Below are 24,560 nucleotides of genomic sequence, written 5' to 3'. Positions count from 1 at the left end.
AGAAGTAATCTTACGGGAAGCACACTGTGGGGTTGCCGGAGGACACTATGCCGGGGAAGCGACGGCGAGGAAAGTATGGCAGAGCGGCTTATGGTGGCCCACGACGTTAAAAGACGCCGTCAAGTATGCTAAGGAATGTGACCTATGCCAACGAATGGGCCAGCCTACGGAGCAAGCACGGATGCCACACCAACCGGTACTTCCACTAGAGCCATTCCAGAAGTGGGGGTTGGATTTTGTCGGACCGTTCAAGCCACCGGCAATGAGAACAGGTAATCGTTATGTCATCGTGGCAACGGATTATTGCACGAAATGGGTGGAAGCTAAGGCCCTGAGAGACAACACCGCGTCATCCACAGCAAAATTCCTGTACGAAAACATTTGGTGCCGGTATGGTTGTCCGATTGAATTAATCAGCGACCAAGGAGGCCACTTCCTTGGCCAGGTAGTGGAAAGCTTAACAACGTTCTATGCCGTGGTCCATAAACGAAGCACACCGTACTACCCACAGGCGAACGGGTTAGCAGAGTCCACCAACAAAACGCTGCAGAACATTCTCCGCAAAATTGTCAATGAAAACCGGACGGACTGGGACACAAAGCTCCATAGTGCGCTATGGGCGTACAGAACGGCATACAAAACAAGTATCCGGACAACGCCGTTCCGGTTAGCATTCGGCTTAGAAGCGGTCATGCCGGTGGAATTTCAGGTACCAAGCTTACGGATCCAACTACGGGAATGGCTGAATGAAAAGAAGTCGGAGGAAATGCGGCTAGCAGCACTATGCGAACTGGAGGAGCAACGGTTGGCCAGCATCCTACACATGGAACTGGAGCAACGACGACGGAAAGCGTTCGTTGACCGTCACCGGAAAGGTAATGAGAAGATGTTCGAAATCGGAAAGCCGGTGCTAGTATTCCAAACGAGGATGGGCAAGATGCCGGGTAAACTCCGGTTCAGATGGACAGGCCCGTATTGGCTGACACGGGAATACAACGGGTCCTATCAGATAGGGACACTTGCCGGTGAAGTACTAGGCAAGTGGGTAAACGGATTTCGACTAAAACCCTATAAAGGACCGATGCCAAAGAACCCGTTTATGCAGCTCACCGGCACTACACCGGGATCGGTACGTATCGGTCCGGAAGAAAAAGACGACGGGGAACCAGTAGCAGAGGCGAAGGAAGACACGGCAACCCGTAAGGAAAACGGTAAGGGTCCGAGGGGACCTACGGATGTGTAAGGTCACACACCGTCATTAAAAAAAAAAAAAAAATTTAAAATTTAAAAAAAAAAAAAAAAAAAAAAAATCATTAAAAATCGAGGTATGAACGGGTGTGAAAGCAAGGCGCGAAAAGGTACGTAGTGGGCATTTAAGAGCCGCCACGCTACTTAATACTAAATTGGTACACGACGTGTGCATGCTCGAAAAAGGCGCCAAAACGCACAAAGAAGAAGCAGAACGCATGGAGACCTTTTCATTTCGCGAGCCAAGAAGCACAGAAGCACCAAGACAGTGGAAGCTGAGCAAACGCGAACCTGCACGCAGAGAACCCCCACGTTCAGAACGCTCTCTCTCTCGTCCTCACTCTCATCACCACTCTACCTCGCCATCTTTCCTCGACCTCGAAGCAGACATGGAACCACAACCGCTGTCGGAAGCGGCCAGGAAATGGTTCAGGCAACACGGACTGGAGGGCTTCTTGGCCATCATGGAAGCACCACCGCACAGAGAAGCCGACCAGGTCATCAAGGAGCTCGACAAGGAAGTCATCACCGAGGAAGCGATCCGTGCGCTAACAGGCCTTCCGGAGGGAGGAATTTTTCAGATTGATAATCCAACCTCGGAGCAACTCACCCGATATTTCGGTGAGTACTCTGTTGCCGGCAAAGGCTATCGAACGCAGGGCGGCGAAGATCCGCTGTTCAGGGAGATAGCTCGAGTGCTCCATGAGTACGGCCACGTGTACCCCCGACCCCCTGTCATGCCAAAAAGTCGGGCAAGGATGATCATAGCCACCTATGAAGGGACCAAGGTGGATTGGCCGGTGTTGATTGCAGACGGTTTGTGCGTGGCAATCGACATGGTACGAGGAAAGGACGGCAAGGAGGGCCGGAAGCTGTGGCATGCCGTCGCTCAGTGGATAACATTGCTCGTGCCGCCGGTCGAGACCGTTCAGCCAAAGAAGCGGCCAAGAGTATCGGAAGGAAGCACCTCGAAGCCGGCGTCCAAACGACAGCAGCTGCTGGCGTCGAAGGCGACGAAAGGGAAGAAACGGGTCCCAGAACCGGAGGAGGTGTCACCGGTCCGACCCGTCAAGATAACCTTACGGAGACCGGGACAGAAGGAACCGGAACCCTTGACGGCACAGAAACATGCCGTGACACAGGAAGAGGAAACGGAGGAGCCAGAAGAGCACCTCCAACGACGGTCAAGAAGTAGGGCCGCCGAGACAGGAGGGGAGCGGTCGTACCCGCGAGAGGCAGAAACGCCCCCAACTCAACCTGAGCAAACCACAAGGGAAGAACCGGAACCGGTGCGTAGGGAACCGGTCTTGTCGACTTCTATAGAAGAAGTCAGTCCAACGGCTCCGGAGACGGCGAGAACCGGAACTCAACAGCCGGCGAGCCCAGCCAGAGCACACGGCGGCCAAGGAGTAGAACCAGAACGGCATATGCAGGCACTCAGGCCAGACAATTCCACAGGGAATGAGCCGACCCGACCAGTACAGCAACAAGGCACCAGTAGCATGTGGCTACGGTGGGTAGGCGAGCAAATCGCCGGAGCGGTCGAGTATATAGAGGCGGAAGAGAGAGCGCACCAGGAACGGTTGCTCATCACAACCGTAGATCTAGAGACGGCCCGGTCCAGAATCCGGAGCCTTGAACAAGACTTGGACAGGGTCACAAGGGAAATGGCTCAATTCGCTTTGACAACACAAGTCCAAGCACCGGTGACTCCGGGCAATGTACAGAATAAAGTGTCAAATCAACCTGTACATAGCAATCAGACCCCGGCAACGGAAACCGTTCCGGAGAGAAATGCGGCACAAGCCCAAGAGCTTGCGGATTTAAAGGATGAGCTAGTTGCCCAAGAAGCGCTGAGGAGCCGCGAAAGAGAATTGAAGACGGCAGCGGAGGCAGAACTCAAAAAGACTGCTGAGAATCTACGCCGGGCCGAGGAGAGCTTACGGAAAGGCCACCAAGCGTACGACCGGCTCAAGGAGGAGAAGGAGAAAATGCTGCAAGAGAAGGAGAGGCTCCGGAGGAACGCCGAAACAGAAGTAGAGCGCCTGAAAGAGGAACTCCGGCAGGTAAAGGACCGGGAGGACCGGAACCATCGCCAGATCAACGGCAAGCTCAAACAAAAAACGGAGGAATTTGAGCAATTGCACCGGGAGTATAAACGGTTGCAAACGGAGCACAAGGAACGGACGGATGAGCTCCGGCAAGCAGTTGATCGGACCGCAACCGCATTCGCCAAGGAACAAGCGGAAAACAGAAGACGGTTGGAAGAGGCGGAGAAGGTTCGGACAGAGCTCCTCAGGCAACAGCAGGCGGAAAAAGAAAGAGCGGCGGAGGTGCTGCAGAGGCTGCAAACGACATATCAAGGGCAGCTGACGCGCTACAGAGAGCAGGCGGAGGATACGGCAAACCTCATCAAGCAGTTGAAGGAGGAGCGACAAGTGGTGGAAAGCAGAGCGCAAATGGGAGCAAGTCGCATCCAGGATATAATGCGGGCCTGGTTGAACCAGACCAAGAGCTTGATTGACAACGGTTCCGTCAAATGGTGGACCAAGTGGGCCACGAACGCGGCGGAACTCCAATTGCTCCGGGCCGACGTAGAGAACCGGCGGAAGGAGGGAGATGATTGCTATATGCTAAATTCTGAAGATTTTACCGGCATAAGAGATGAGCTGGCCGAAGACTTTCAAGCCTTGGCAGAGGACCAACTAGAGCAAGTCCGGCAACTTGTAGCTCAGCTGGACGACGACAGGATGGAGGCGCAGATCCAGTTTGAAAGCTACGAGAGGTCCCGGATCCGGGGAGAGAAAGAACGAGAACCAGTTACGGTCAACCTCAGTGATGAGGAACCCTTACTGGAAGGAGACCGGACCGGAAGCAGTCAAACGGAGATGCCGGAGCCAGAGAGACAAACGGAGCAGCCGGAGTCAGCGAAACAAACGGAGCAGCAGCAGCAAGCAGAGCAGCCGGAGCAGCCTCAGTCCCAACCGCAACCACAGCAGCAGCAGCAAGCACAGCCGCAACAACCACAACCGGAAGAACAAGTGGAAATTCTTGAACAAAGTAATTTGGACAATTTGGGTGAACAATGAAGGGGCCGAGAAGGGTTCGACGTACAAGGTACTGTCCCACGGGCGTGCCATGTGTTACCGGCGGGCAAGGAGTCCAAAATACGGAGTGAAGGAATTAATTAGATATGGTTGTAAATGAGCATAGTGTGGACGGACGGACTGGAAACGGTATGCCGTTCCAGATCCGGACGGATCCCGAATAGGTGCGAGAGGCACCGTTTTGTACTACGGGCCGGAAACCTATTTAAAGGCCCGGACCCCATTGTAATGACGGCGGATAATTAATAGAGCTTATGTTGTTTATACTTCTGTCTTGATTTCCGTTCTGTAATTACTGTTATATCTTACGCGTGTAATTAACCGAAGCATTCTAATCGTGTAACCTATGTAAGTCGGTGTAATCGTTGAATCTTAATCCTATGCCGTAATCACCCTTTGGTGAAGTGTCTCCGTGACACCTTGTGTTAGGCCTTGTCCGGCTAGAGAATAACACTTTGGCGTCTCGGCTTCTTGAATGTAGCCAAGCATGCGGTCGTGAACACATGTGGCCAAGCAATACATCACTCAGCTTGCCGCTTGCTCCCACGTTGCATAGTCGGCGTCTTTCGGGTCGGGTCGGTTTTCTTGTGCTCCTTTGATGTAACCCCAATAGCCTTGGCCGACAAGGTATTGGTGCATCTTGTACTCCCAAGATGCAAAGTTGTTTCGATCTAGCTTCTCGCTAGGGAGAGCACTCCCGATTTGAGTATTCATTGTCGATGAAGCTTCCTTTCTTCTTTTCCTTCTCTCTCGAACACGAGCTATGTAATGGTACTATGATAGCGATGAGTCGGTTCTTCTTGAACATCGGCGTAGAGCACAACACATGATCACGATGAGGTGAGTGGGGTAGATCGAGCTACCAAATCGCTCTGATACCATGTAAAGAATCGATGGTGATTCTTGTGCAGCGGAATAGATATGCGTTATGTGTGTATATGTGTGAGAGAAAAGGAGAGGAGAGAAAAGGGAACTCAAGATAGATAAATGAGAGGAAAATAGAATACTCAAGAAGAAGGTGTATATTTCACAAGTAGAATAAGATTTACAAAATGTAGCATAACAAGGAGTCACAACCGACTTAGTATGAAGTAGGAGAAGGGTGCTTTATATATAATCACCCTCTCTCTTCATTAACTAACTACAACAACCACTCTCTCTTGGGGAATGTGAAGACTCTTAGTCATGGGGAATATGTAACTCATTAGTTATGTGTCATAGAATATGATTCTATAACACATAATTAACGTGTAGAGAGTAGTGGTGTGACTCTTGACCTTTGAGTAATCATAGATTCTCAAAAGGTGTGTTCACACGTTGCACTATGTTGAGCTTGATTCTCAACACTACACTTGCAATTGACGTTGATTGAGGTCACCTCGCCATGTCACCCAAGCCAATCTTTCCTTCTCACATACTTATATATATATATAATTAAAAATAATAAATTGATAAATTAAATAAAATAAAGATTGAGATGTATACAAACAAGTTAATTGCAAACACAAGTGTTCACTCTTGTGTGTTCATACATACAGAGGGTTTTGTACACATCGAGAGTTCAAGAGAAAAATCATATTGATTCCTCAAATCAAACTGAAAGTGAATATCAACATACATGAGGTCCTTAATGTCAATGACTCAGCCAATCACATCCTCTTTGGTTCAAGTCCCCGATGATCTCACTCACTTTTCACATAGACGGGCATTATTTTCGCAGATACATTGAAGTTTCTTACCAATAATACACGTTTTGTTAAAAAAATGCCATAGAAATACAAATTTGGTGTAGTGGCATTCTTACAAATTAATTATTTAAGATATTTCAATACAACACAAAAGGAAAAAATGTTTTCAATTAATTTTGCGATGCAAATTGTTTTTCATAATCACCAGGATGTTACTCGATGCTTCCTTTTCCACAACCTAAGTCAACTCTATAGTAAGATGAAATCCACTTGAAAGATATATGGTATGGCATATTATTATAATTTCACAAGTTCACCTTCATTATTAAAGTTTCAATTTCATTCATTAGATTCTTAACTGGCATTAATTGATTATTCCAATCATTTTAAGAGGAAGATTTTCAAGCCTGACACCTTGAGAAAGATTCTATTTGAAATTACTGTCAATAATAAACTTTGTCAATTTGATGTTTCGTAATGTTCACACATATCTTGTGGCAATAATGTGCTCCTGGTTTTAGACAACATCAAACCAACCAATAAAACAAGACAATTAAGCATTTCATCAAGTTATTATTGTACATCGCAAATTGACAAGATGATGAGTTGTAGTCCACAATCCCTCATTTGTACTAGATGTCAACCCATTACTATCACACATTACTATCTTGTCCATATATAGCATTGTAACTTTTTACATTATTTCAACATTCCTCAAAATAATTATCATGGCACCTCATATGATAGTTATGCATGATAGCGAAATGGCAAACATGCTTGCTAGGCTAGTCTTGAGCATACACAATAATGCTTGGTAGTGACATCCATACAACTATAGTAGCATTATGTATTTAAGGAGGCTCGAAGGTTGTGAAACCATCTCATTCTACTATCATGTTTGTAGATTTAAGGATTGGTGTAAAAGTAAGAAATACCAAATTTATAATTATGAATTATTATAGGCCTTATATATTTAAAGCCACATGTGTAAATCGAGGGAATTATTGGCCTAATTTTAATATGGCCTAGAAGGCTTTCGAAACTTCTACAAAAGCCTAGAAACATCTCAACCACTCTAATGAGGATTGTGAATAGCCTATAAAAACCACTTTTGGGTTGGGTTGGGTTGGGTTGGGTTGGGGGGGGGGGGGGGGGGGGGAGTAGCAATCGAACAATGAAAGGAATCAAGGAATGAAGTGAAAAAGCAAGCAATAGCATTAGGGAACAAGAGCGTCAAGTGAAGAGTAAAAAGAATAATAATATACAAGAAGATACAGATAAGAGAGAACAATAGGAAGAAATAAAAATTAACAGTAGCAAGTAAATGAAGATAATAATAGTGTATCATAAGATCTTTTGTTCCTCAAACAATGAATGAGAGTTCAAGTTCTCTCCCTACACATATAAGGAGAGGTATAAGTTAAGTCATTTTATATACTTCAAAAAATTAAAGTTCTATTGTTTAAGTCACGTAAATTGATCAGGTTTAGGCACTGATGAGCTCTACCTAGAGTGAAACTAGTTTGCACAAGGTCTTTCTAATGAAAATTTCTTAAGCTTTTCTTTTTTTCTCACTCACTCTTCTCTTCTTCTTTCATCTCATTCTCTCATTCTCTTTTACTCTTGTTCACCTCTAATCCTACTCACCTTAGTTTCACTTGCATCATTGCTTTATTTCTTTTCTTACTCTTCCCATATCATCTCAATAGTTGTGCTAGTTCGCTCGCACTCCTTGTCACGAGGCTATGGTCACAACAAAATATGTAGTTTTCACTTTATACTCTTTGGCATTTATTTTGCATAATCTTGTGCTCTTTCCCCTAACCATCTCCTTTACTTCTACGATCTCCCCTTCAATAAAATCTCGGAGATTCAACATAGCAATCGTGACCTTCGAAATAATGCCATATACCTCATACTTCTTGAGCGACGATCAATTGCCATTGAATCATGGTTATGGAAAGGGTTGTTGAATACATGCTAAACAAGCAAAAAGGTTGGTCTGAAAGAGTTTTTTATGTTCCACCTGGATGCAAAATATAAAAAAATGGTTTGGAAGATAGGATATAGCACATGTGCTTTTTTGTGAGTTACATTCACGAAACATGGCAAAGACAAGGGAGGGGTATTTTTGTGAGTTTCATTAAACATGACAAAGACAAGGGAGTGGTATGTTTGTGAAATTCAAACTTTCACAGTGTTTTATCCATATATTTTATCTCACATGTCCAATTTAATCATGTAAGTATCCAACATGACCATCGTGATTTCTAGATTTAGAACACACAAAAGCAATCACACTACCATGATGTTGTAATGAATTTCCCTTTAACAATGGAAAATGCAAAAACACAAAAAAAAAGATATGGAAAATTGGTTGTCTTAAAGAAACAATGTTCATGCAATGACAATGTTTGGTGAGAGAGAGAGAGAGAGAGAGAGAGAGAGATTTTAGTATCGTCTTCCGAGGTTATATATGGCCCATGAGATAAAAAATATAACATATTCATATAATACATGTGAAAGTGAGTGGTGACTCTTGATGTTTAAAATTTTACTAATGAAGGTTACAATTGATAGTGTGTGATTGTGAGAGAAATTTGTGCAGGGATTGCATTTGGTTGAAGATGTATGGAAAACATAATCGAATGTGATCAAAGATAGAGCATTGTACCGAAGTGCGATACTCAGACTCTCAAACTTGTTTAACATGAAATGCACATAGTCAACTACTCTCACCACTTACGCCCCCACACCTCATCTCAAATTGTAGTGAGTGTGAGCTAAGTCATATGGAAACAATGCTTTGGATGGCACGAAACAATATGAACTCTAACATGTGTTGCAATGTGTGGTTTACTCATTGAATGAAGAATATGGCTTTGTAGTTAGGTGCAACATATGCAATATAATGTGTGAAGTTTGAGCCTCCAAATTTCCCCATGTCGTGATACATTGGTGTTGCGAAAAGGCATCATTCATAGAGGAATTAATTGATTCTTGCTTAAGAGAGGGGCGCAAGAGACAAAAAATAGGGGAACTCAAAGAGGGAGAGGAGTAATAAAGGACCATATTCTAAATATTGGTCATAGAAATTAGAGATAGTGTCAACAATGATTGAAAGGGAATCAAAGGTTGTTGATGATGTATCGAAAAAATTGGTGGAAACTCACATTATTTGCCCATCGAAAGAATGAAGTACATGCTTGTAATGAGAGGGAACTCATGCATAAATATTTGAAAGAGGGGTTACTTGCTATGAAGAAAATTGCATTGCAAATTCAAGAGTATAAACCAAAATGACAATCTTAAAAGCCAAGAAAGAATCGTTAATCAAAGCAAATGTTGAAATGAAGTCTAAACTTGAGGCAAAATAAGATGCAATCATTATGAAATGGAGAGACGTTCTCAATAAGAAGATGCCAAAGGAAAATGTTTAACGAAGTTAACTTGAATCCACTTCAAAGGATGCATTGATGCCAAATAACTATATGAAAGAGAGAAAAGGAAGTAAACGATTGTCATTATAGGGATGCAAGAAGAGGAACCTGAGAAATCACTCTCCCTCACTAGAAATATCATGAATTGTTTTGACAATCTTTGTGCTTTACATGAATTTTTGGTTAAGAATCAACAACGGTTCAATTTCGACTTAACTGGTTTGAGAGTTTTCAAACTTGAGACAAATTGGTTCCTAAACCAGTTGCCAAACTTGTTTAGGAGCCAATTTAGCCAAACTTATTAGCCTTAATCGGTTTGAGAAACGGTTAGCCCAAAATGGTTCAGTGGGCTTGAGCCATCCCAAACCGAGGGCAAACCGATTAAGGAAGCTTAAGCTTGAACTAAACCGAACTGATATGTCAAACCGTTTAAAAACAGATTAATGCCTCAGTTCAGGCTTGAGGCGAGTCATTGTTTACTCCTATTTATGGTATATGGAACACATTGAGTTGGTCGAAAGAGGTTAGAAGGAGAATCATGTTGAGGGATTATTTGTACAACCTTAGATGATAAGAAAAAGAGTTAAGAGTTTTAGATAGTAGCAAGGTGTACCTAAAAGGTATAAATTTTGTTGTAGTAGAAGATCAAACCCTGAAGGAGAAAGACCAAAGAAGGCAAGCCTATGTAGCTAGAAAAGCAGCTCAACTTAGATGATAAGAAAAAGAGTTAAGAGTTATAGATAGTAGCAATGTGTACCTAAAATGTATAAATTTTGTTGTAGTAAAAGATCGAATCCCGAAGGAGAAAGACCAAAGAAGGCAAGCCTATGTAGCTAGAAAAGCAGCTCAAAATGCGTAGCAAGCGATGACCTATAAGACTACATAAGTTTGAAAATCATATTTTGGAATTGTTGACAATATCCATGGAATAAAGATTTGGGATTAAGTCATGTCGCTAACAGTATTGGTATTATATTTTTTGTTGAAATGATATTGTAGTCGGGCCAGATAATTGTTAAACACTCTCAAGCCCTAACCTCATGTTATGAGCATAACTGTAACCATATTTATGGGCTAATTTGTAAGGATGAAGGGTGAGGATTGAGTTATCTCAATCCTACAATGGGGGATAACTTTAGAGTGTTTCATCACTTGGCTACTTTTTATACAAAACAACCAAGTGTGAAACATACAAGGGCCTAAGGTTTGAGCCTATATAAGATGGCTAACTACCTTCATAAAGGGGGATCTCTTTTCTTTATTGTTTGAGATAGAGACTCTGATAGTGTGGCAAAACTCTAGCTTCATACATGTGTGCCTCCTTTAGCTATGATCCATGTTTGTACACAATGGTATGTGACATTGGTAGGGGACTGAGACCTGTCTCCCACCTTTGTTAAGGGGTGGTTGGATGGACTGACCATTCATCCTTATTTCCTTCTTAAATTTTGCATATCATTAATTAAGATTCTAATAGATGAAGTATCTCCACTGTAAGATTGAGATAACTTAATCTTCGCCCTTCATCCTTATGAATTAGCCCACAACAACGGTTACAATTATGCTCATAACATCTCAGTTACCCTAATCATACGAACTCTTGCTCACCCTTCACTAAGACAATTCTAATTAAGAAATCAACTAATGGCTTACAAAGGCTTAAGTGCTAAGCATATACACATTTAAAGAACATCACACATAGGAATTGGTTATGTTTTTGTTTAAGCCAAAGCAAACCACAAACAAATGTGGCACAACAATTTAACTAATTCGGTTTATTTCTACTCTATTTAGATATAGAAATTTGTAAAATGGCTTGGTTTGGCTTGGGGCCTAGGTGTTCAGTAAGTTTGGTTTGACCATTTATTGGATTGATGGTTTACAATTATACCATGCCATCTTTAAATCATAGTTTAAATAGTTGAATGGTTTAGGGTTATGACATTTTTGAAATATTTACTAAATTTATGAATTAACTTTATTAAACTAAGAGTTATAGCATATCAAACATAATAAGTTATAACATTTGAGGTCCAATATTTTCATTTTTTCTAAGTTTATATACACACGACTTTTGGTTGGAAAACTCTTTGTTAAATAATTGTGCCAAAGTTAACATATAATATGTTTAGCACTAATACATACCTCTTGGTTTGAACAATGTCAATTTAAATGTTTTGTGATTTGGTTTAGGGTTATGATGATATGTGACCTGGCAACGTTCTCTCTCTTCATGGTTGAGGTTTTGTGACTTCTCCAACACTGTTAATTGCCACAAAAGAAGTCCTTTTAACTTTACAACATATTTCCTCACTAACTTGCAAATAAAAAGTGAAGGCATTCCGTATATTCCAATTGAACCATAGCCCCCAAAACCTCATGAACTCAAAAATAATTTGGAAATGAGACGTCAACTCATTATTCTCCATATGTGAAAAACCCCAACTAATGAAGATAGTCTTACACTATTTAAAAACATCCACACTAAATTGATACATCTTCAAACCATTCTAGCCATCGAACATGAAAGAAATCGATGCCTACTATGTTCCAACTCCATGGAACAAAAGAAACACATTCCTCTAACAATGTTTCCCTTGTTTAATGCACCCCCCAATGCTAAAGCTCCAACCATAACCCGCCAAATGATTATTGCAGATCGTAGCATCAATCGAGAACACTAACATGCCTTGATTACATGAAACCACCAACTAATGGGCTTACAAGAACCCTTTCTTCCATCCGCTTAGGTTTGTCAATCAACTTGTGATAGACATCATTTGTTGAGATCATAGTCAATCTCCTATTTCCAACAAATGTCCAATCAAGCTCTTGAGATCCCCCATCTAAATTAGGAATTGGGTCATACAATGATAATAATCATTGCAACTTATCTCAAGTAAAGGTGTATAACCTCTTGGAATATGAAATGTTGATCATGTTGTTCAAAAGGCCATTAATCTTCTCTCTCTCTCTCATGGCAAAACTATTTGGATGTATAATGGAATCAAAGATAAGTGCATGAGATGAAAAAAAGAGATAAGAGAGCTTATGGACTAACTGGCTTTCGAAAACACCATAGCACCATTGATCACCTTGTCGCCCTTCGAGTATTAATGGAGGAAAGTCGTCTTAGAGGTAAAGGTTTATATTATTGCTTCGTAGACTTCAAGAAAGCTTTTGATATGGTACCTCGTGAGCATCTTTGGAGGTGAATGGAAGAACTCGAGGTGCCAATAATATATGCTTGCAATTTCCTGAATATATGAGAATGTTATATGTTGTGTGCATATGAGAGATAAACTTTTAGATTTGTTGGTGTTAAGCATGGATGCCCACTATCACCAACTCTATTTGGCCTATGCATTGATGAATTGGAAGAAATGGTTGCCACATTTGTAAAGGAAGAATGTGTTGAAGAATTTGCCATTGGGAATGTTGTCATTATGCTTTTGCTATATGCAAATGATGTAGTGTTTTTTGCAAATACTTTAGGAGATGCACAAAAACTTTTGAAGGCATTGGAATTTTTTGCATGCATACTAAATTAAGTGACAATCGGTCTAAAACAAAGATTATGCTTGTGAAGAGGCCCCAAAAAGATAAACCATGCATTATATACAATAATGAGCCACTTGAATGTGAGAAAAGCTTCAAATAACTTGGCCTTGAAGTTCCTTCAAATCATAGATGGAATGAATGCGCTACATGCCGCTTAGAAGCGGGGAAGCGAGCATATTATGCATTTGAGAACACATGCAATCATGGAGATATTGTATTGAATCCTCAAGATATACCTTTTTGACACTTTCGTGACACTAGGGCTTCTCTATGGGGTGGTAGCATCCCTAAATCTACTTAGAAAGAGTTTGAAAATGTTCAAATATATTCTCACAAAGTTCTACAAGTTAACAAACAAACATCATACAATATATTCTTACAAAGTTCTACAAGTAAAGAAACAAACATCATACACCCTCCTCCCCCTCCTCCTTGAGACAAGATCACTTCCCATTGCGATCATAGCCATGGAAAGGTTTATTGAATACATGGTTAAGATTCAAAAAAATCCCTCACATCAACTACCTAGAATTGCATGGGAAGCAAGCAAAAAGATCCAAAAGATGCTTAAAAGAAAAATTTGTGTTCCAGTTGGATGCAAGATATGAAAAAATGGCTTGGTAGATGGGATGCAATGCACTTGCTTCATGATGCATCACTAAATACCTTTGTAAATGAGGTCTTTTTGCAATGCCAATGTATCATGGCATGGGACAAATGTGGACTCGGCTCATTGTCTACACATTATACTACACATGTTGCACCTAACTACAAAACCATATTCTTCAGGGAACAAGGAAACCATACACATCAATACATGTTAGAGCCCATCTTGTTATTTGTCATTTGAACCATTGCTTCCATGCGACTTAGCTCACATGCATTGCGATGTGAGAGGGGGCATTGGGGCACAAGAGATGAGAGTGGTCGACTATGCACACTTTGTCCAAAACAAGTTGGAGAGTTTGAGTATCACACTTCGATACAATGCTCTGCCTTTGATCATATTCGGTCATGCTTTCCACACATCTTTAACCAAGCTCAATCCTTGCACGAATTTCTCTCACAACCACAATCTGCACTCTTGATTGCAACATTCATCGGTAAAGTTCTTGAACATTGAGAGTCGCTACTCACTTTCACATGTATCACGTGAAATGTAATATTTCTGGTCTCATAGTTCATATTTGACCTCCAAAGGCGATAATAGAAACTCCATATTTTCCTTTCAATCACCTTTAGTCGATCTCAAACCATTGACCCTTTCATTAGCAATGGGTAGCTTTTGTTGTCTTCTTAATAGTCATTCTTTTTCCTTTTTAATTTTAGTGAGCACTTTGATTACAAATCCCACGCTTGTCTAAAACCTACCTTTACTATGTTTTGCTCACTTTCCATATGTCATATCACTATAACAATGAGGCATTACATAATTTCCTTAACATAAGTAATAATATGCCCTTCATCAAAGCTTGTGATGAAACCATGAACATTGAGGGCAACTTTTATGATTTTCAAACCCCTCGTACAACACCCACTAATTCAAGAGGCAACACTACATAGTCTTCAAGACAATCTTATTGAAAGATAGAAACGTTGATGACCAAACCTATCCATGAGAACATTTGTTGCCCGATCTGGCAGAGCCACCAACCCAAGCAAGATCATGCCTGAAAACACACACACAATATTGTAAGTGTTGTAATATTTTCATCTTCCATCACCCAAACAACTATTGTAAAGCCCTATGGGTCACTTTGACCCACTTCCATTTCGAGACCGCCCATATAAAACCCTATAGGGTTGCTCATGAAGACCTCTATGTTTGGCTATCCTACCACCACAACCTCTCAACATCAACAAAAGGAAGTTATTTGACTATGCATTGGTGAATGAATGTGATGCACCCATAGTGAATACAATAAGTATTGGCCCATTGTCATTAGACTCGAACCACAAGCTCTTGTACTTGTATATTTCACCCAAAAATTCACACATTGACCAATGCATTAGTGTACAAAAGGAAAAGAGGTACATTATGTGAACTTCATATCAAAAGGCGAGTCTATATGCAAATGAGGTAACTGAGAGTTATGTCATGAACCTCTTCCTTAGTAAAGGTGTGAAAACAAAGTGGGAGCAATTGAAGAATGTCATTCTCAAGGTAGGGTGTCAATAATTTAGTGCACAAGTGGGTGGACATTGAATGCTTAGCTTCCCATGCAATGCTTGGTTTGACGAAAAATGCAAAGCTAATCTCAAAATGTTAAAGGTTGAAAAAGATAAAAATGACAAAGCTTTATTATTGTATCAAGATTGAAGAATGATGGGGAGAAAGAAGAGACAATACCATCAAATACAAGAAAAGAAGAAAAAACAAATGTTTAAAATCCAACCAAAGTTAGTATGGAGACAACTCAAATGCAAAAGGAAGATATAACTAGTGAATTCACCGACGAGGAGATGGAACAATATATATGTAAGCTTTATATGCATGATGGGATAATGCGTATGAAATTTAGTATTGCAATACCATAGAATGCATTTGTATTTGTTGAAAATGTTAATAGAGGGGTAAAAAAGATGTCTAATGGCAAAGCGGTGAATATAACTTTAATGACAAGACTTGTAAACTCATCAACAAATAGAAATTATCATGGATCAAACGATCAAGAAATGTATTTGAGAAGATTGAATCATGAATTGGATCAAAGTAATCCATAAAGGAGCAGATAAAAATTGATAACCAACTATCGAACTATCATGGTTGCCTCAGATATGGCCAAGTTATATAGCACTACCATGGAACAAAAGATTAGCTCATGGGTTGAACATCATCACAAATGAACACTTGCTCAACCTATCTTTAGGCCAAAACATTCAATTGTCAATTACTTGGTTGTACACTAAGCATTACCATGGGAAAAAGTCAATTTGAAGGAAAAACACCATGTTGTTTTCGGCAGTAAGACACCAACCTACTTTAGATACAAAGTAGAACCAATACAAATGGTGCAAATCTTCAAATATCTTGGTGTTAAGGTTCCATGAATAAATAGGTGAAATGTATGCTACATGACAACAATCATGTCATGATTTGAACTCTTGACCTATTGTATTTAATGGATATGTTTTAACCAATACATCCAATACATAACTATATTATCTTATTAGATTACTGAGATGATCTATTCTACATGTAAGATTTTAGAAGCTTCTAGAAACCTCCAAAATCTAGAACATTCTAGACACTTGTGCATGAAAATGAGTCTTTGCATGGGGCTACATTTAGAGCCCATAAACATGTATAAATACAGGGGTTCACCTTGGCCTTAGTCAAGGTGAACAAACTGTCACGGACAAGTAGTCGAGGCCACAGTCCCCCTCATTTTGCAGCTCGGGACCCAACAAGAGGCCTTATCATTTTACCTCATCACTTCACCGCAACATCCAATCATACTTGGGTTGTCTTGGTTGAAAGCGAATAAACCTGTTATAGATTGGCACAACCACTCACTTACTTTTCAACTGCAAACTCACATGGAGGTTGGAGCGGCTTCCAATATCGTTGTGTTAGAATGGCCCGAATCATTTTCTGTCGAGCACTCCATTCAACTCGGACCAATGCACTCGGATGATCATGCCCCAGTCACAAGGCACTCCATCTAAATGGGCAATGACTCAAAGTCGAGTACCCCAGCTTTGGTTCCTATGAAAGCCAATCTGGACTCGCTTCCATCCAAATATGGTGACTTTGTTGATGTGTTCAAGAAGAAGAATGCAGATCACTTACCAGAGCATCGACCATATGATTGTCCGATAGATCTACAGGAGGGCATATCTCCACCCTTTGGGCCCATCTATGGTCTCTCTGAACCAGAACTAGAGGCTCTTCGCACGTATCTCGATGCAAATTTGGAGAAGGGCTTCATCCAACCGTCTAAGTCACTAGTTGGGGCCCCTATCTTGTTTGTGAAGAAAAAGGATTATCGTGGCCTCAATAAAATCACGATACGTAATCGATAGCCTTTACCTCTCATCCTAGAGCTCCTCAATCGCCTTCGTTGTGCATAGGTCTTCTCCAAGATTGACTTGCGGGGAGCATACAACTTGGTTCGGATTAAACCTAGTTACGAAATCATAATTCAGATCTTGTTCTCTTGACTACTTTCTCTCTCACTCTCTTTCTTATTATCTTGTCTATGATCTCACTCTCTTAGTATTGAGCCTTGTCTACTTGTCTGTGACAGCTACGAGTCTAGACTTCAAGCAGGTTGGAATAGTTATTATATGTTTGAGAATCAATGCAACCAAAGTGATGCTCGACTCTCGAGGATGGGAAGTGAGATTGACATTATTCAATGCTATGGTGGTTCAAGTGTTGCTTTATGGAGTATAAGTGTGGGGTTTTACTATCTCACTTAGTGCTTGGAATGAAATAGAGACAAACCAAAAATTCTTCTTACATTGGAAAATTGGGGATATAATCCTCAACGTCCTACCTTGTCAAGCTATTATAAATAAGTGCTTAGCCCAAAGAGGTACTAGTCATTCAAAGAGTATAACAATATATCACAAAAGTCAAGAGTAAGTTTGATCATAGATTTCCAAAAACAAGTTTGGAACATAGGATGCAAGGTAACAAAATCATATGAGGAAAATCCTCTTATCTAGTTGAGTGCTTGACATTGTAAAATGATTTAAGAGATGGGGAGTAAAAGATCTATTAGAGCTCCCATGTGAGACTATGAAGTATGTTATCATCAATGATATATTACTAATGGCACTAAAGATGAAGTGGCAAGGTGCTAAAATTTCAAATTTGGAATAATATATTGCAATTATTAACCCCAAATGTTGGCCCCAATACAAGGACAAATTGCTTGGACATATCCAATCACATCTCTCTATCCCCATGAGCCTTCAAGTTGGCTCTAGGAGAGCCTTACCACTTCCACAAACACACTCAAACAAGTTAGGTGTTGAGGTAGAGTCATGGCATCATCATCACAGAAATGTGATGATATTCAAGGTATCCAATGAAAACCTAACAATGAAGGATGAATATCACTTGTTTATGACATGCTCAAATGTATAAGGTAAATTTTTATTTTTATTTTTATTTTTCCATAAAACATATGCTCCATTGGTATTAATAAAAGGCCCGGAGGCAGAATACAAATAGTACATAATATTGTTTCATCTCCACAAATATATATTATCAAATGTATAAGGTAATTCACGACAAATATGACGACTTGTTAGTAAAGCATGACAATGTAAGTGTCATGTACTCAAACATCCTCTAGAAGAGTGAGCACATGTGAGTGTGCATTATTTTCACATAGAGAGTTCTTATTACAAAGTAGTTGTAACCTCCCCTTCTTAGGAATGAGGCACATACAATATGATATGTTGATTTAGTCCCATGGGTCATAATTGCCCTCCTCATGGATGATAAAACATCTATTCTACTTTGTACTAGGCACAAGCACATATTGTAGCAATACTTCCATTGTCCGTGTGAAAAGTTGAACGTGACCACCGTCAACCTAAACCAAGGAAGATGGCATTGTTGATAATGGGTTGCAAGTTTGTGTGTATGTGAGATGGCACATCATCATGCTTCTATCGACTTTTCCTTTTCTATTTATTTTGATACACTTGTTTACATGAGCTCTATCCATAGGATAATGAGCATGACTTGGCTATTTTCTATTTATGTGTCTATCTAATGTAGAAGGCTATATAGCATCATACCAACCTCAAATAATTTAAATGTTTGTAATGGATGTTTGAAGTTGTAGAAGAGCGTAATGTTGGTTGTGGTTGGTGACATAATGGCAATATCATACATGTCAATCTACATGCTCACACCTATATGTTAAGTTTGAGGGTTATTGAGTTCAATACAATACACTAACCAATAAGTGACCACCACAAGACACTATCGTGGCCCTTGTTAAGTTTGAGGGTTATTGAGTTCAATACAATACACTAACCAATAAGTGACCACCACAAGACACTATCGTGGCCCTTTCTATGAAAAGTTGTCTTGTGTCAAAACTGTATAATTTGTGTATCATAGAAATGAAGATAATTCTTATGAGGTTCAATCGTAATGGGTTTTCCCATATTGTCTATCACAATTTCAAAATCTAACTCTTTAACACTTTACATTCTACCCACTCAATGAAAAAGAATATGGATTGACTATTGAACTTTCTTTCGAAGGAACAAATACTTGTGATATTTATACAATTAAATGGAAGTTGACACGTTACACACAAACATGTTTTTTTCTTGCACCACTTCGTTACCGTTAGAAACTAACTAGTCTTGCCCTTCTTCAAATAAGACTTTCTCGGAGTGTGTCTTGTCAATTATAATAAATTACAGAACATTGTGAATGATTGACAGATTATAGTGATAAGACATGGATCCTCTTAAATCTAGGAAACTTTTCCCTGGCTGAATATTCCAAAGGAAATGCTTCTAATGTTTAGGAGTAGTTCTTGCTTTGTATTTATGTCTAAATTTATGTTTAGGTAAGTGTAATTAATGGAAGAGACTAATTCAAGTGATTTAAACAAAGATTCATATTATTAATCATAACATTAAGTGTGAATGTTAATTCCATATGTATAAATTATAATGGCATTTCTATCATCAACCAATGACATTTTAATTATGAGCACACATTATGTACATATATAAGAACACAATATGGTAAACATGTTAATTATATCTTGCTTTTACTAGGCACTTCTATTTAGTACAACATTTTAAGGATATTGTTTTTACCATTCTAACTTTTAGATGGTTTCCACATGGCTAAAACCCTTTGAACATTTTATGAGTCATCGAAGCCAAGCACAACATTAGGGGACATATGGTAGTTTTAAACAACCTCAAATAATTCCCATAAATCCGAGGGCATTGCAACACCCAAGTTTATTGTTGTTTTTTATTTTAGAATTGACCATGTGTCTGGAGGTTTTCATACATGATGAATTTAATCCAGATCATTATAGTGGCCAAAGTACATACCTAAACAAACCAACTCATTTTCTCAATAAAACCATGAGACGATTATAATATTTACTAGGATTCTGTAAAAAAACTTATTGAAAAGAGCATTGAATATACTCTTTTATTAGAAATCAATGTGGTTTCTATCCTAAATTTATAAGTTTATTTGTCATATTCCATGCATCCTTGGATCTCATTCTTCATATCGATTGCTTTTAAGCTGCGCATGTGGTTTTTTCTTTGCGAAACGCTAAAAAGCATGAATCTATAGTATCATTGGTTTTGTCATTCACTAATCATTACAGTATATTCTTAAAGTGTTTTACCTTTATTAGATAAGCGTGTAATGGGTACGCAATCCTATTCAAATTTCAACATCATCATTTTTTAAAAATTATAGAAACTCAGTAAAGGGGTTTAAGAGTAAAGAACATAGTGTTAGCTAGGCGAAGTTTCTTGCAACCTTAAGGACCTATTAATATCAAGCATGGGGAGATGGAGGTTAGAATCATCATGATTACTACTAAAGAGTTAAAAACTCTTTCGTAGAAGTTGGAGGAGGTTAGAATCATCCAGGTTACCATAGGAAAGTCAAGGAATTAAAATGCTTTCTTGAAGTTAGTGGAGGTTAACACAGTTCAAAAGTAAGTCAACATCATCATGTTTAGAGCATTATGGAAAAGCTAGAGAAGATTGAGCTAACGATTACCTCTCCCTCTCTATCTACTAATGAATTTATGACAAGAGGTTGTGTTTCTATAGATCTAGATTGGATCATCGGGAAAAATATATTGGCACATAGTAGGACCGTGGTCTCTATAGTGATAGTCGTTATACTTGATTAAGTAAGTAGAATTCAAGTTTCCATGTATTTTGCTTGAAGCATACTAATTGACTTTATAGAAGTATGCCACTTTTGAGGTGTTGGATTGTAGAATCTTCTAATTTCAAATTCTACTTGTCCATCAATCTTAAAAGTGTAGTTGGATTTAGTTGATGAGATAAAGGAAACACTCATAATGGTAGTAACCGAATGATGTAAGACCATAGTCTACATAAAGAAATAAGGAGTAACTCATTTCTCTCCTCTTATATAAGATCCATCTTCCCAATCTTCTCACCTTAGTTCTTTATTAGATTACCTAGTGCACCCCCTTGTCACTTCTATTTCATCTATTGTTATAATTATGAATGCTCTTGCTGCCACCAATCGTTACTTCAAGCAAGCGGTTCGTTTGTTGAATCTTGATCCCAAGCTTGAACGTAGCTTACTCATTCCCTTTCGAGAAATCAAGGTATATAAATGTGAGCCTTTATTTAACATATATGAGAGAGCGCAAGAGAGAGAGATTTATTGGTTTTTACAGGTTGAATGTACGATTCCTAAAGATGATGGCACATTGGCTTCTTTTGTGGGAATGAGAGTTCAACACGACAATGCTCGTGGTCCTATGAAGGGTGGAATTCGATTTCACCCCGAGGTATCATTATTATAATTACATATTAAAACTAAGGTTTGCATATTATAATTACATTAGGGGAAAGTAAAATCTCTCCCACATCGGAGAACATCTAAAACTTAGATTCAATGTTTCATATGGCATGTCAGTAGATTTGCGACAAGGGAAACATAATGTGCAAAACTTTAGGAAACATAATGACAAAGTGGGATCTTTCAAAAAAGGGGAAAAGTAGTCTAGAACTTATGGTTTCTCTTAATGTGTCCTATTGAGGTATGATGACTAGGTTTTTTTACAACACATGCAAAATGTCATTGAATCTCCACCCAACCATCAAGTACAATCATCCTCCCATGTCCTATTAAGGCATGATCACTTAGGTTGTTTTAGAGCACATGCAACATATAATTGAATCTCCACCCAACCATCAAATACAATCATCCTCCCATGTGCTTTCACTTTTTATGTGAGTTTCATGCATCATGACGACATATTGACCCTGAAGCTATTACAAATTTGTCATATTGGGACAACTTTAGTCCTCACATTGAGCGCACAAAGCCTTGCATGTGGGGGGCATTCTTGTAATGTTGCGACACATGAGGGGGGAAATAGGCTCTTTTGGCATGGGGGAAATGTCTAAAACTTAATGAATTGATATTAATGTTCTCAAGTGTTTCCAAGCAACACGCGGGAGCCTTACCTCCTTGTCTTCAGGTCGACCCAGATGAGGTCAATGCACTTGCACAATTGATGACATGGAAGACGGCCATTGCCAACATACCCTACGGTGGAGCGAAGGGCGGGATAGTATGTGACCCGAGGAAATTGAGCGAGAGTGAGCTCGAACGGTTAACTCGTGTTTTTACACAAAAAATCCACGACCTCATCGGTGTTCACACCGATGTACCAGCTCCGGACATGGGCACAAATCCTCAAGTAAGTTTTTACTCCTACCAATTGCTTGCTTATTATATATATTATACACACATTGAATTATTTTGGATGCAATGTTTTGAATTACTTACCAAGTAAAGCTTGTGATGTTGTTTTCCTTTTTCTTCATTAGACCATGGCATGGATTCTTGATGAATACTCCAAATTTCATGGCCATTCACCAGCTGTAGTAACTGGGAAACCAGTGGTATAAAACCCTATAAATTCTCTCTCTCTCTCAAATGTTTGGACTTATTTCCACAAGTAATCTAGTAAGTGTGTGTACTCATTTCTATCAGGAGCTAGGAGGATCATTGGGAAGGGATGCTGCTACAGGCAGAGGGGTCCTGTATGCAACCCAAGCTTTGTTAGCAGATAATGGGAAGTCCATCCCAAACCAAACATTTGTTATTCAGGTGTGGTTTCAATGTCTCCATGTTTTGTTTATTCATGAAATGGGTAGTAGTGACCACCTTGTGGGGCTTCCTGACTCATTCAATGAGGTAACTGATCTCTTCAATAGGGCTTCGGGAACGTGGGCTCATGGACGGCCCGATTGCTCGCCGAAGAAGGCGGGAAAGTGAAGGCAGTGAGTGACATTACGGGAGCCGTGAAAAATGACAAGGGCTTGGACATCCCAGCTCTAGAGAAGCATGTCCAGGAGACCGGAGGTGTGAAAGGGTTTGTGGGTGGGGACGAGATCGACGCGTCCACAATTCTCTTCCTTGAATGCGATGTCCTTATACCGGCTGCCCTCGGGGGAGTCTTGCACAAGTCTCTCTCCTTTTATTCTCCATACATCATCTCATTATTAGATATTTAGCCAAAACTTACATGTATACTCAAATTCTCGCTCTTTCCAATGTTTTGCCAAGGGGGAATGCTAGTGAAGTGAAAGCCAAGTTTATCGTGGAAGCCGCAAACCATCCTACGGATCCAGAGGCAGATGAGGTAAATAGAAAAGTGCTTACATCTTTCTTGCCACACTTCCAAATTAGCTTTTCAAAATCCTCTTAATAATGTGAGGACGAAATTTGTATGTTCTTTGGTTTGATGTGGGACTCAGATCTTAGCAAAGAAAGGTGTCATTGTCCTCCCTGATGTATATGCCAATGGGGGTGGTGTCACCGTTAGCTATTTTGAATGGGTTCAGGTATGCTTGGTTTCTTGTTCCTTTGTGTGTGAACTATGTACATATTTTATCTAGAAGTTCCCTTGACACATCTTCAATATTGTGGGCTTCTCACTCATGAGGGTTCACATACATAAGGTAGGTCCTTATCCCTGATGTGGGTATCATAGAGAGAAAATGTTAAATATACAACGATCCCTCTTATAACCTTGGATTGCTTATTATTTGTATCTCTTCGGGCATTTTGGTGCCAGAATATTCAAGGTTTTATGTGGGACGAGGATAAAGTGAACATGGAACTCAAAAGGTACATGGAAAAAGCATACAAGGATGTCAAAGAGAAATGCAAAACTTATGAATGCAACTATAGGATGGGTGCATTTATGCTTGGTGTTCATCGGGTTGCACGTGCCACGGTCTTGCGGGGTTGGGGTGCTTAACAACATTTGCGAGAAGGGTCACACACAACAACAAAAACATTGACACGAACGTTTGAATTGGAAAATATATAACAATGTAGCATACATGTCCACACATTCCACAATACCACCTTAGAAATTTTTATATGAATAATGAGAGTTTTTACAGGAGGCTTGCCTTACAAGTCCAACTAATGTAATCTTCTTGTTCTTATCAATCTTTTGAAACATGGAAACATAATTTACATATTAGGAAACCTCTAACGAGCATTTGTCAAAATATCTAAATGTTTGGGAGAGAATATTATAAAAGCTCCTCATATATTTTCAGATTGAATTGAAAATGGTACACACTTAATTTCCAAGGGGGTTGCATAGAATGAACCTAGTGTTGTCAATTGAAGTTTCACGAGCTTGGAAATATTAGATGATCGGTTTCTCTAAGGGGGGGTATTTCATGAGCTTGGAACCATGAATTCATCCAAAAGTTTGATGTTAGCTAGCACTAAAAAACTACATTCAAATGGGGCTAGAGTT

The 24,560-nt window shown here is 39.8% G+C and overlaps 1 protein-coding gene across 1 annotated transcript; it reads left to right on the top strand.

Moving 5' to 3' along the window:
• The first annotated feature begins 21,175 nt into the window (after positions 1–21,175).
• On the top strand, positions 21,176–24,053 carry LOC147850489 (glutamate dehydrogenase 1-like). Its single transcript, XM_087336561.1, has 9 exons — positions 21,176–21,371; positions 21,444–21,557; positions 22,254–22,475; positions 22,606–22,680; positions 22,772–22,888; positions 22,996–23,246; positions 23,348–23,423; positions 23,539–23,625; positions 23,859–24,053. Exons 1-9 carry the CDS (start codon positions 21,264–21,266, stop codon positions 24,042–24,044), a joined length of 1,236 nt encoding a protein of 411 aa, XP_087192687.1. The 5' UTR covers positions 21,176–21,263; the 3' UTR covers positions 24,045–24,053.
• Positions 24,054–24,560: the final 507 nt, after the last annotated feature.

This window comes from Azolla caroliniana, unplaced genomic scaffold (assembly GCF_043228905.1).
Source record: "Azolla caroliniana isolate FFs.n. ecotype wild unplaced genomic scaffold, voAzoCaro1.0.p SCAF_21, whole genome shotgun sequence".
NCBI classification, from domain to species: domain Eukaryota; kingdom Viridiplantae; phylum Streptophyta; class Polypodiopsida; order Salviniales; family Salviniaceae; genus Azolla; species Azolla caroliniana.
This window is presented reverse-complemented; position numbering and strand designations above follow the sequence as displayed.

Coding starts and splice junctions, on each gene's coding strand:
- LOC147850489 (XM_087336561.1), top strand. CDS start 21,264: ATGAATGCTCTTGCTGCCACCAATCGTTACTTCAAGCAAGCGGTTCGT. Junction 21,558..22,253: donor GAATTCGATTTCACCCCGAG/GTATCATTATTA, acceptor CCTTGTCTTCAG/GTCGACCCAGATGAGGTCAA. Junction 23,424..23,538: donor CGGATCCAGAGGCAGATGAG/GTAAATAGAAAA, acceptor TGTGGGACTCAG/ATCTTAGCAAAGAAAGGTGT.